Source organism: Erinaceus europaeus, chromosome 19 (genome assembly GCF_950295315.1).
Source record: "Erinaceus europaeus chromosome 19, mEriEur2.1, whole genome shotgun sequence".
Classification (NCBI taxonomy): domain Eukaryota; kingdom Metazoa; phylum Chordata; class Mammalia; order Eulipotyphla; family Erinaceidae; genus Erinaceus; species Erinaceus europaeus.
Window position 1 is genome coordinate 13,007,968 of NC_080180.1, and position 12,514 is coordinate 13,020,481.

General features: G+C 37.1%; 1 protein-coding gene across 1 annotated transcript in view; it reads left to right on the forward strand.

The window, feature by feature from the left end:
• Positions 1–12,514, forward strand: part of CDC73 (cell division cycle 73) — a 110,698-nt gene that overhangs the window by 32,056 nt on the left and 66,128 nt on the right. Inside the window, exons 8-10 of the mRNA XM_007539762.3 lie at positions 2,070–2,168; positions 4,640–4,718; positions 5,630–5,694. Coding sequence (XP_007539824.3) covers positions 2,070–2,168; positions 4,640–4,718; positions 5,630–5,694 — 243 coding nt within the window. The remainder of the gene's footprint in view (positions 1–2,069; positions 2,169–4,639; positions 4,719–5,629; positions 5,695–12,514) is intronic.

Genomic DNA, 12,514 nt, shown 5'->3' on the forward strand with positions numbered 1-12,514 from the left:
TTAACCAATGTAACTTGTTGATATTTTAAAGTGCACTGTGTTAATATTAGGAAAATCTGTACAGTTTTGTGATTTGACACTGTCCAGATGATCAGTGCATGCTGTTAACAAAATCACATGCAAGTCTAGCAAGATACTGACCCTTATAGTGAGCCTGCTTTGCCATTCATGTGACCCAAGTTCAGTCTCAGACCCCTCCTTATTGGAGGAAACTTTGGTATTATAATATCTTTCCTTTCCTTTCTCTATTTCTCTGAAAAAGAAGACATGCTGAATTACCACATGTGTGCAGCCAGCATCAGTTTTGTTATGATACCAAAGAAGAATATCCAGTCAGCAGTGGATATAAATGTTTCTTTTCCAGTGGTCTGTGAGACTATATTTTCTTTGTATGCTTAGACCAAAGTGAAACAGAATATCACAGTAAACATTGAATTTAGAAGCATATAGGAACAGACATTAAATGCATTTGTTAAAGAGATTTCAAAAATTTAAAGTAGTACTGACTTGTCATTTCTTTATATGTTTTTGCAAACAGCTTTTCAAGAAAAATATTTATGTGAAATGGGGTTTTATATTTTTAACAATATTAAAAGTCTCAGTATTAATATCCAGATGAATATTGTAAACTATATAAACTAAAACTCCTTGGTGTGCACAATAATTTTTAAAGTTTTTCAAAGTGTCTCTGAAACTCTGCTAAAATTAATGGAAATAAGTAAGTGTGATGACTGGGACAATGATAATATTTACATTTCAAGTTAAGTTTTCCTTTTGTGTACATTTTTGTGTAGCATTTAACATATGTCAGACCTGCCATTGAAGTTGACTGGAAACGCATTGGTTCTAGCTTTCTTGGAAATTATATTCTTTTTTTTTTCTTTTATATATTCTTTAGCAGAAGACAGAAAACTAAGTATGCACTATTTGTGACGTAATGAGACTGTAGAATGGGCGCCCAATGAGGGCAGCTAACTTGGTTGAAAGTAAAGAGAAGTGACTCATAGCTAAAGAGTAAGTTGTAGTGAGGTAGGTGAAGCCGTAAGGTGAGAAAGTGATCTCCATCAAGGAATCTGTCTGGAGAATAGAGATTAAGGTACATTTGATATTACTAGGATAAGGACTTTATTTCTCTTGGTCATCATATTTCTCTTGTTCATTGTTATAGCCAAGTGCTATGCAAGTTGTTTGGCTTATAATTATAGATACTATTTAAAAAGAAGTGATTGATAAGCCAAATTGGAATGGCCCAAAGAAACTTCTAGACATGAGGAAAATTGAAGGACAAAAGTGCCTTAGACACTAAAGATGAATGTTTCGTGAAGGTAAGATTAGTTAGTATAAAAAAAAAGGTTAGTTTTATGTTGGTAAGACTTTTCATGAAAAAGTTTATGAAGGTTTAACTATGAGGGTTATTAAAAATGCTTTCAACTTATAGATCTTTGAAAAGTACAGAGTGACTCAGCAAATGGTATTTTGATATTTTTATGGTTTTCCTGAAACTAGCAACAATCTGGAAGTAGTATTGGGGATGGATTATATCTAGAAGAAGACATAGTGGTTGGTTTATTTTAGAATTAAATCTCCATCGACAACAGTCTTATTTATATTCATATTTGATTCATGTAAATTTGTATGTGAATAGTTGATAATGTGAACTAGTTAGTAACTATTCAGTTGAAGTGAAAATAGATAAATAACATTGATTTTTATAATAATGGGTTTTTGAATCAATTTCCCAATAGTAGCTGATTTTCATCTCTGTGTGTAATAACTATATAGTAGGGAAAATTTGATGAGAAAATTTTAAAATATTTCTGAAAAGAAATTATTTATTAATGAGAAAGATGGAGAGAGAGAGAGAGAGAGAGAGAAAGAACCAGACATCATTTGGTACATGTGCTGCCGGGAACTGAACTCAGGATCTTATGCTTAAGAGGCTGATGTTTTAGCCACTGTCACCTCCTAGACCACGAGAAAACTTAGTCTGAACTTGTTTATTAAGCATGCTCACTGGTTTTTGTGTATATAAGTTTAAGTGAGCTTAATTAAGTTTAATTTTATTTCAGAATTTTTCAAAAAATATTTTTGCCATTCTTCAATCTGTAAAAGCTAGAGAAGAAGGGCGGGCGCCTGAACAGCGGCCAGCGCCCAACGCGGCACCTGTGGTGAGTATGTTCTGCTGCGGCTAGTAGTGATTTTGGTGAGAGTGCGCTTGCGTTATTGTGATTTTGAAGCCATCTCAGCTAACGTTTTAAGAATGTTTAAGGGGCCAGGCAGTAGTGCTCCTAGCTGTGGGCACACGTTCCCATGTGTGTATAGACCTGGGTTCAAAACTTTTGTCCCACATGGAATTGTAGGTGAGGGGAGGAAGCCTCACAGGTGGTGAACCAGTGCTGCCATTGTCTTCCTCTCTCTTCTCCCCCGCCCCCTCAATTTCTCTGTTCTGTCAAATAAAAAGAAAAAAAGGGGGGGGAGGAGGATAGTCACTGGAAGTGATGGATTTGCATTGAGCCCCAGTTACAACTCTGATGGCAGTTAAAAAGAAAAGAGGTTTTTAAGTCATTTAAGTATGTTAGTATATCTGAAGGATGTGAAAGCATGCCATATATTGAAAAGTACACACTGTCAGTAACCCAACCCCCCCACCCCCATTTATTATTTACTACTCTGTCATATTCAGTGCTGAGAATTGAACCTGGGACCTTGTACCATTATGTCCTATGCTATTCCTGCTGAGCTGCCTCCCCACCTGTTAAGCAGTAATTCTTTTTTTTTTTTTTTAATTAAAAAATTTCTATATGGGGAATTAATGTTTTATATTCAACAGTAAGTACAATAGTTTGTACATGCATAACATTTCTCAGTTTTCCATATAACAAAACAACCCCCACTAGGTCCTCTGTCATCCTTCTTGGACCTGTATTCTCCCCACCCACCCACCCCAGAGTCTTTTACTTTGGTGAAATACGCCAGTTCCAGTTGAGTTTCTACTTGTGTTTTCTCCTCTGATCTTGTTTTTCAACTTCTGCCTGTGACATCATTCCATATTCATCCTTCTGCCCTTGTTGTTTATTGTTGTAGTTATTATTGTTATTGATGTTGTTTTGTTGGATAGGACAGAGAGAAATGGAGAGGGGAAGGGAAGACGGGAGAGAAGGATAGACACCTGCAGACCTGCTTCACCACTTGTGAAGCGACTCCCCTGCAGGTGGGGAGCCAGAGGCTCTAACCCGGATCTTTACTCTGGTCCTTGCACTTTGTGCCACGTGCACTTAACCTGCTGCACTACTACCCGACTCCCAACAGTAATTTTTTTTAAAAAAGACATTAAAAAATTTAATATTTTATTTTCCCTTTTGTTGCCACTTTTTTGTTGTTGTTGTAGTTATTGTTGTTGCTATTGATGTTGTCGTTGTTAGATAGGACAGAGAAGTGGAGAGAGGAGGGGAAGACGGGGGAGAGAAAGAGACACCTGTAGACCTGCTTAACCACCTGTGAAGCGACTCTCCTGCAGGTGGGTAGCTGGGGCTCTCGAACCAGGATCCTTGCTAACCCTTGCGCGGGTCCTTGTGCTTCGCACCATGTGTGCTTAACCCCTGCACTAGTGCTCTGACTCCCCATGCAGTAATTTTTTTTAAAAAATATTTATTTATTCCCTTTTGTTGCCCTTGTTATTTTTTTATTGTTGTAATTATTATTGTTGTTATTGATGTCGTTGTTGGGTAGGACAGAGAGAACTGGAGAGAGGGGAAGACGGGTAGAGAAAGAGAGACACCTGCAGACCTGCTTCACCGCCTGTGAAACGACTCCCCTACAGGTGGAGAGCTAGGGGCTGGAACCTGGATCCTTAGGCCGGTCCTTGCACTTTGGATGGCCACGTGTGCGTAACCCGCTGCACTACTGCCTGGGGCTCGAACTGGGATCCTTGTGCTGGTTGTTGCGCTTTGTGCCACCTGCCTTAACCCGCTGTGCTACTCCCTGCAGTAATTCTTTTTCTTTCTTTCTTTCTTTCTTTCTTTCTTTCTTTCTTTCTTTCTTTCTTTCTTTCTTTCTTTTTTTAAGATTTTATTTATTCATGAGAAAGATAGGAGGGGAGAGAAAGAACTAGACATCACTCTGGTACATGTGCTGCCGGGAATTGAACTCAGGACCCCATGCTTGAGAGTCCAAAGCTTTATCACTGCACCACCTCCCGAACTACCATGCAGTTATTCTTAATGAGGGTTATACCTGGGTGAGAGTTTGAAAGAGTTTAATTAGAAAAAGCCCTTTGAATGGCTAAATATAGCTTACTTACTTGTTGCTTGGGGAACTCATTAGCCATTGTTGAAAATGTCAATCACTTTAACACTCCACTTTGAGGTACTTCATTTTGGCGAATATATTGTTTCTCTGGTCACAAGTCATTTGTTCCTTTCATTGTGTCTTAGGTATTTCGAGGGTTGACTGCTGCTTTGTGGATCCCCTAAATAGATCTCATATATATGATGTAGCTTCTATTTCAACAAAACATAATCTAAAATTATTGGAAGGCTTTCAAGTTAGTTTTATATTATTCAGCAAAGTAAAGCAAGCTAGTAAAAGTGTTTCTCTTGTATTTTGAGTTTTTAAAGTTTGTAACTTAATATTTCCACAGGATCCCACATTGCGAACTAAACAGCCTATTCCAGCGGCCTATAACAGATATGATCAAGAAAGATTCAAGGGAAAAGAAGGCATGTTATCTAAACTTTTGTCTTTCCATTCTTGTGGTTGTGCGCAGCCTCAGAGGTGTAGTACCTTCTGATGCTTAATTGAGAGGTTGGCAAGCTAACAGGAGTAGTCAGACCCTGGCCCACTACATGTCTTTTTTAATTTAAGTTTGACTGGATCATAGCCACAATCATTCTTTCATGCATTTATGTTTCTTTGTATCCTTCAGTACTGTGATAGAAATGTTGTCTTGCTAGAGATTGTGTGGCCTGCAAAATCTCAATAAAGCATTTGGCCTTTTTACAAAATATATTTGCCAGTAGCTCTTGGTTTCTGAATCCAGTTTGCTCGTTTTATAGTTCCCAATTCTGATAAGTTAGCTTTAATGAATTTGTTTCCTTCACTGCCTTTAATATTAAAGAATAATGACATCTATCTCAGTGTTTTTGTGTGAATTCAGCTAGTTAGTATATAAGCCCCTAGAATAGTGACTGTTTATAATGAGTGTGCCACCAACCAGCTCCAATGTACAGGAACTTTTAAATTTGATACATCCTTGGAGTCAGGGTTCTAAAGTATTTCACTGCTATTCTCTATGTATTTTATAGTTTCACTGCTAGTATCCAGATCTGTGGTCTATTTTGACTTAATTTTGGTACAGTATTATGTGGTGGTCTAGTTTCATTTTCCTACTTGTGACTGTCCACTTTCCCTAACACCATTTATTGAAGAGGCCTTTTTTTCCCATTGGGCAGCTTTGGTCCCTTGCATATTAGGTGCCCCTATATATATGGGTTTATTTCTGGGCTCTCTATACTGCCCCATTGGGTAAAGTATATGGACTAACTTTAGATTGTTACTGATCATGAAATTCAAAAAAATCTTACAATATGCTTCTCCCCCCCCCCCCCCTTTTTGGTGTGTGTGTGTGTAGAAACGGAAGGCTTTAAAATTGACACTATGGGCACCTACCATGGCATGACACTGAAATCCGTAACGGTAAGTTTACTTTGACTGCAGAAGTCCTTTTACAGACAGACATTGTATATGAGTAGCATATGCTGAAGAAAATCTCTCGTATTTCTGTTTGATTAAAAAAAAAAAAAAAGACTAGTTGTTCCAATAATGTTGTGTGGTGATTGTCTCATGGGTGTTCTTTTTAAAAATACTGAGATGAAATGAAAACTTTCCTTCATTTGTGTTTATGATGAATGTTAACCTGGTTAGTATAATTAGCAAGTAGTGACAAGGTGTGGCTAGGAAGTGTTTTGTGCCATAATGTCTTACATGTTTTTAAAAATGTGATTCCTTGACCTTTAAAAAGACAGATCACAGTGCTCGATGTAGGGCTTGCAGTGTGCATAATTGACAGAACCATGTGCTTCCATTGCCGTCACTATGACCTTTGGTTTGCCTTTATCACATTTTTTTAAAATTACTTTTTTATATATATTTTTAGCCTTCTAAAAATCTAAATGTTCTGACCGGTACCCCCAGATGTTTATTTAGGCAATGGTAGTTTAGTGATATGGATTTCTGTTGACCTTATTTAATATTTACATTATAGAACATTAGATTTCTTTTACTTTAAACTGTTCTAAGTGTATCTATATACTTAAAACATAGCAAATCTACTCTTATCTTTATGAATATTTAGAGCTTTGGTCATTTATCCTAACTTTATGTCATCATGTAGTTGATTTGACTTCTCAGAACTAAGGTATTTTTCAATATTTTACTCACTTTATAAATTAAAAAAAAAACCACATTTGTTTATAAGGAGGGGAGAGAACCAGAGCATCACTGTGGCACTTGCCACAATGGAGACCTCCCTCATGCTTGAAAGCTGAATACTTAACCTTCCTGTGCTAACTCCCAGGCCTCATGCTCCCCCCCCCCCCCCCCAAGCAGATAGCAGTTAGATAGGAAGCCTTTTTTTTTTTTTTTTTTTTTTTTTTTTAAGGAATCAAGCCGGGGGTTCGCACCGCGATCCTTGTGCTTTGCACCATATGTGCTTAACCCGCTGCGCTACTGCCCGACTCCCAGTTCTTACTTTTAAAACTGTTATTTGGGTAGTGGGTATTTTTCTGATGGTAAGTTTTAGGTACAGTTCTAATATGAAGTGGTTTAATCAAATCACCAACAACTTTGACTTGACAGATAGATTCATAATCTCAGCCTGTCCTTGAAGCTATGTTCTGTAGCAGGAATTCATATATTAGTAACTTTTCTTCCTGTTTTTATAAAACATTTTCTTTCTTACTTGGTTTTCGCTGACCTATCATTGTTCATCTCTGAACCATTGTGGGAGTGGTCTGTAAGTGGTAATTACTTGCTGTCTAACAGAACATGGAGGCAGTTGATTCAGATTTTCATTTGTACTCTCCCTTTCTCCCCCCCCCCCTTTTTTTGTAATCAAATATTGGCTGAGTGCTTGCTGCATGCAATATGCTTGATGTTGGGACATCAGATAAACAAACCAGAGAGGAGCCCTTGGACTTTATAGTCTGTTGAAAGAGAAGCAAGCACATTAGCCACTTAGATGTAAAATTGTGATGTTGCCAAATGTGTAGATGTACATTGCTCCATGAAAATAATGTAGTCAGAATTGCTAGCTGAGTTTGAAATATCATCTGAAGATTGAGTAACAGTTAACTTAAATAGGAAAGGGGGGGGCCAGGTGGTGGCATACCCAGTTAAGTGCACTTATCACCATGTAGAAGGTTCAAGCCCCTGCTCCCCACCTGCAGGAGGTCTATAGGTGTCTATCTTTATCCCTCTCTATCTTTCTCCCCCCTCAGTTTCTCTTAATCAAGAAAAAGAATGAAGGCAAAAAGGGCCACCGGGAGTGGTGAATTTGGAGTACGGACACCCAGTCCCCAGCAGTGACCCTGGTGGCAAAAAAAAAAAAAGAGGGAGAAGGGAAAAACAAAAAACCCGAACGAACATAGGAGGAAGCATATTTTAAGAATAGTGAGAAAATAATAAGCGCTAATATCTAGTTAGGAAGAAAGCAGTGGAAGATCTTTATTGTGTAGCCTTCAAGGGTACCTATAGAAGACAGATCCATGCAATTTATGTAAACAGTAGATGCAGCCTGCATGTTAGAAAGGCATGTGTTGGCAACACGTGAGAGATAACATGCTGCTCTTCAGTCGTGGAGTTATTCACTGCATCAATCTGGATGTAGCCTAAGCATTCATTGTAATTAAAAATTTACCAGCACTGAAGGATTATGCCACATACTGGGACCAGGTGGGGGTCCACTGGTTTAACATATATATTGTCTCATGTTAGGACCCAGGTTATGTCCCTGGTCCCCACTGCAGGGGAAAGTTCTACAAGAGGTGAAGCAGTGCAGCAGGTGTCTCTACCTCTCAAATTCTCTTTGTCCTATCAAATAAGTCTTTAAATACTTATGTCACATAAGCAGTCTGAATTTCCATCTTACTTCAAGAAGCAAGTTTTTTGGGATGAGTACTGAATTCATATTTTAGTCGAACAGTCTGAGCAGTGGCTCCCTTCTTTAAATGAGATGGTTTTTGTCCTTTATCTGTCCTTACTTATATGAACTTCTCAGACTTTATTGATCTAAGTAAAGGAAGCACTAACTTGTACAAAAAGTTAGAAGCAGAAAATTAAGGCTTGGACTTTTTGGAAGCAGAAAATTAAGGCTTGGACTTTGAGGCTCCAAAGTTCCAGTTTTGGTTCAGTTCATTCCCCCACACCACCATAAACCAGAGCTGACCAGTACTCTGGTAAAAAAAGAAAGAAAATTAAGGTTTTGGGGCCAGGTAGTGGTGCACCTGCTTAAGTGCACATATTACAGAAATCTGGATCCCTATCTGCAAGGGGAATGCCTCATGAGTGGTGAAGTGGTGCTGCAGGTGACTCTGTCTTGCCCTTGCCCTCTTTTGATTTCTGTCTGTCACCAATAAATAGTTCAATAAATAAATAAGTTAAAATATTTTGAAAAAGGAAATTAAGGCTTTGGAGTTGGTCTGACTTGGAATCTCAGCCTTGCCACTCATTCTACCACTAAAGAAGTTGAGAAAGCCACATGGCCTTTTCAGCAGTCTTGTTTTTATTTGTAATAAGGATAGTAAGACCTATAATACTGTTGAGGGTTAAAAGAGGCAATTACCCGGTAAAATGTTTAGTACCAAACAAACTCAACAAACAAATAATGAATACTTTTAGTATGAATTTATGATTTTTATATGTAATCTCCCCTTGACTTACATGTCAGTTTAGGCAACTATTATTTCATTGATATATTTATAGCATGATTAGGTGACAAATTATATAAATATGATATATGATAGCAATTTTCATTCAAAGTTATGAAGACCACTTTAAATATAAGAACCTTCTTTCTAGTAATGGATTTTTTTTTCTCTACAGCTGTGTTTATTTTAGAGTTTTTAATCTTATGAAAAAAATTGCTGCTAAGAAATTATATGAAATAGGTGATAAGCTAAATTAAACTTCTGTTGGGTCTCATAGGCAGAAAAGATGTAATTTATTTAGACTTAAATTATTTGCACTAAAAAAATAAAGTGTTGGAATTTTAATATGTTTTAACAAAATTGTGATTTAGGAATACTATTTTTTATGATTTGTATATTTCTGTGTTCTGCATTCAGATTAGTATATAGCCTAATAAAATTTTCTGTTCTTATTGGCTATTTTTGACATTTTAGGGAGTGGGGTGATTTCTGCCTAGTGGTAGCCTGAAAAATGTAAAGGTGATATCATGTAAGCAAATCCAACACATTATTTGGCTTCTGTCAGTAACTCAAATGTCTAATGCTTTTGAAAGCTAATTTTAGTGTACTTAACAATTGTCTTGTGAAATAATACTAAAGTGTTTATTTATGTCTTATAATGTTTATTATCTGTATTTTCATAGATTTTTAAGGTTACATCACTAATTGGATATTTTTTGTCTACTAAAAACACTCCTTATTTTATTTTATTTTATCCATTTATTGGATAGAGAGAGAAAAACTGAAGTGAAGGGGGAGATAGGGAGGGAGAAAGACACCTGCAGCACTGCTTCACCACATGTGAAGCTTTCCCTCTGCAGGTGGGGATGGGGACTTGAACCAAGGTTCCTAGGCACTCAATATAAGATGTGTGCTCAACCCTTTGCACCACTACCTGTTGCATACCCCTCCTCCTCTCCAGTATTCTTTTGATTTTTTTTTTTTATTCCCCTAGATTATTGCTCAGCTCTAGCTTATGGTGTTGGAGGTGATTGAACCTGGGACCTTGGAGCCTCAGACATAAATAGTCTCTTTGCATAACCATTATGCTGTCTGCTCCTACTCCCCATATTCTACTTAGTTTTACTTAGTGATTTTTCTTTTTCTTTTTTTTCAATATTTATTTATTCCCTTTTTGTTGCCCTTGTTTTTTTTTAATTGTTGTAGTTATTATTGTTATTGATGTCATCATTGTTGGATAGGACAGAGAGAAATGGAGAGGAGGGGAAGACAGAGAGGGGGAGAGAAAGAGACACCTGCAGAGTTGCTTCACCGCCTGTGAAGTGACTCCCCTGCAGGTGGGGAGCTGGCGGCTCGAACCGGGATCCTTACGCCAGTCCTTGTGCTTTGCGCCATGTGTGTATTGCACCATGTGCGGTGCTTAACCCACTGCACTACCACCCGACTCCCCCTTTTTTTTCTAGCCTTGTTTTTCTCAATGCCATGTTCACTTTTAGATTTGCCCTCAAGCTAGGCATTTAAAAGAGAGCTCTCTGCTGTCATTATTTAGCTCGTTTATTGCAGGAAATTATACTTTTTTTTAAAATCTGAAAGTGGTATTGCAACTGCTGGAATTTTTTTCGAGATTTAAATGTGCACATGTATACCTTATTTAGTAATGTTTCTTTCATTGCTGTTCACTTGTAGTATTGATTGATTGTAGAAACGCTTTTTTAAAAAATATTATTTATTTATTTATTTTTTACATCAGAGCACGGCTCAGCTCTGGCTTATGGCGGTGTGGGGGATTGAACCTGTGGCTTGAGAGCCTCAGGCATGAAAGTCTCTTAGCATAACCATTATGCTATACCCCCTAAAATTTATTTTTTACTGGAGCACTGCTCAATCTGATTTATGGTGGTGCAGGAGATTGAATTTGGGAGATTAGAGCCTCAAGCATGAAAGTCAATTTGCATAATCTTTATGCTGTCTCCCCAGCCCCAGAAATACTTTAGAACACATAAAATAAAATAAAATAAAATAAAATTGTATGCAGATAACCCCCCTCCCTCATTTGGTTAGTATTTAAAGTGAATGCTTGCTTGGATGGGTGAGTATTAATCTTACATTGATAATATCTTTCTTTGTGGTGAAAGAGTAAAGTCTTTGTCAGCACGATCATTTTAGTGGTAAAAAGAAAATACATAATAGCAGCGGGGCATATTAATAGATGTGAGGGAACCTTAATGTGTCTAAAGTAAAAGTTATTTTTACAGTGTTGCTCTGTTTACTATCTTTTGTAAAGACTTCATTTATTTATTTATTAAGAAGGTAAGAGAGAGAGAAAAAGGACCAGACAACAGTTTGGTACATGTGTTGCCGGAGATATAACTTGGGACCTCATGCTTGAGAGTCCAATAACACTTTATCCACTGCACCAGCTTCTGGACCCCTCATTTTATTATCTTTAAAAAAAAAGTCATTATTACTTAGGGGAGAGAGTGTATGAGCTGGATTATCATTCTGGCATATGTGGTGCCACAGGTCAGTTTGTGTATCTTATTCAAGTGATTAATTGAAAAGTAACTGCCTAATGAATGGATGGATGGCACAGTAAAGCTATATGAGTAAAGCCTATTAATTTTTGAAAATAAATTTATTTTTATTTTTTATTTAAAGGCAGTGTGTGTGTGTGTGTGAGAGAGAGAGAGAAAGAGAGAGAGAGAAGGAGGGAGGGAGAAGGGGAGAGAGGGAGAGAGACACCACAGCACTAAAATTTTCTTCATTGTAGTGGGCACTAGGATTAAACCTGGGTAGCATGCATGGCAGCACATAACCCAACTGAGCCATATTTCAGTGGCTAAAAGGCCATTTGATTTATAGCTAAACTTTTTTTTTTCTTTTTTTAAGCCAGAGCACTGCCAAGTTTTAGTTTATTATGGTGATGCTAGGATTGAACTTGGGAATTCTGAGTCTCAGCTTACCTCTCCAGCCTAGTTTTGCATTTCATCTAGAAGTAGTTACTGATTTATACAAAATATCTTAGAGACTTTAGTAATACCTGCAACATGACTTCTAAAATTAATCTACTAGTTACTTTATTGTTAGTGCTGTGAACACAGACCCGAGACTTAATTTTGAAGGAAGCATATACAAAGTACAATGTCAAAACTTGAAACCACATGTATTTTTTAAAATAGTGTTGTATTGCTTTGTTTTAATTTTTTTCTAATACTCATTCTGAGAACAGAAGAAAACAGAAAACCCATGATAAATGTTTAGTCTGTGAAATTTCAATTGATTACATACACTATTTTTATTGTTCTATATGTCATGCTTTATATGTGTATAACTTAGATATGCACAAAAGCAAACATTTTTAAAGTTAGACGGGTAGAGAGAGTGAAATGGGGCAGTAATAGCAGTAAGACCTCTTACAGTTTTCAAGTTTCCTTAGGTGGGATCTGGGCTCACAACCTGGGTTGCATACATGGCAAAGCAGCACACTGTAATAAAATGAACAATTTTGCAGGCCCCAAAAGCAAATTAAAAAAAACAAACAAAAACAAGTTAATTCCCAGGACATAACTATACAATATAGATTTTATTCT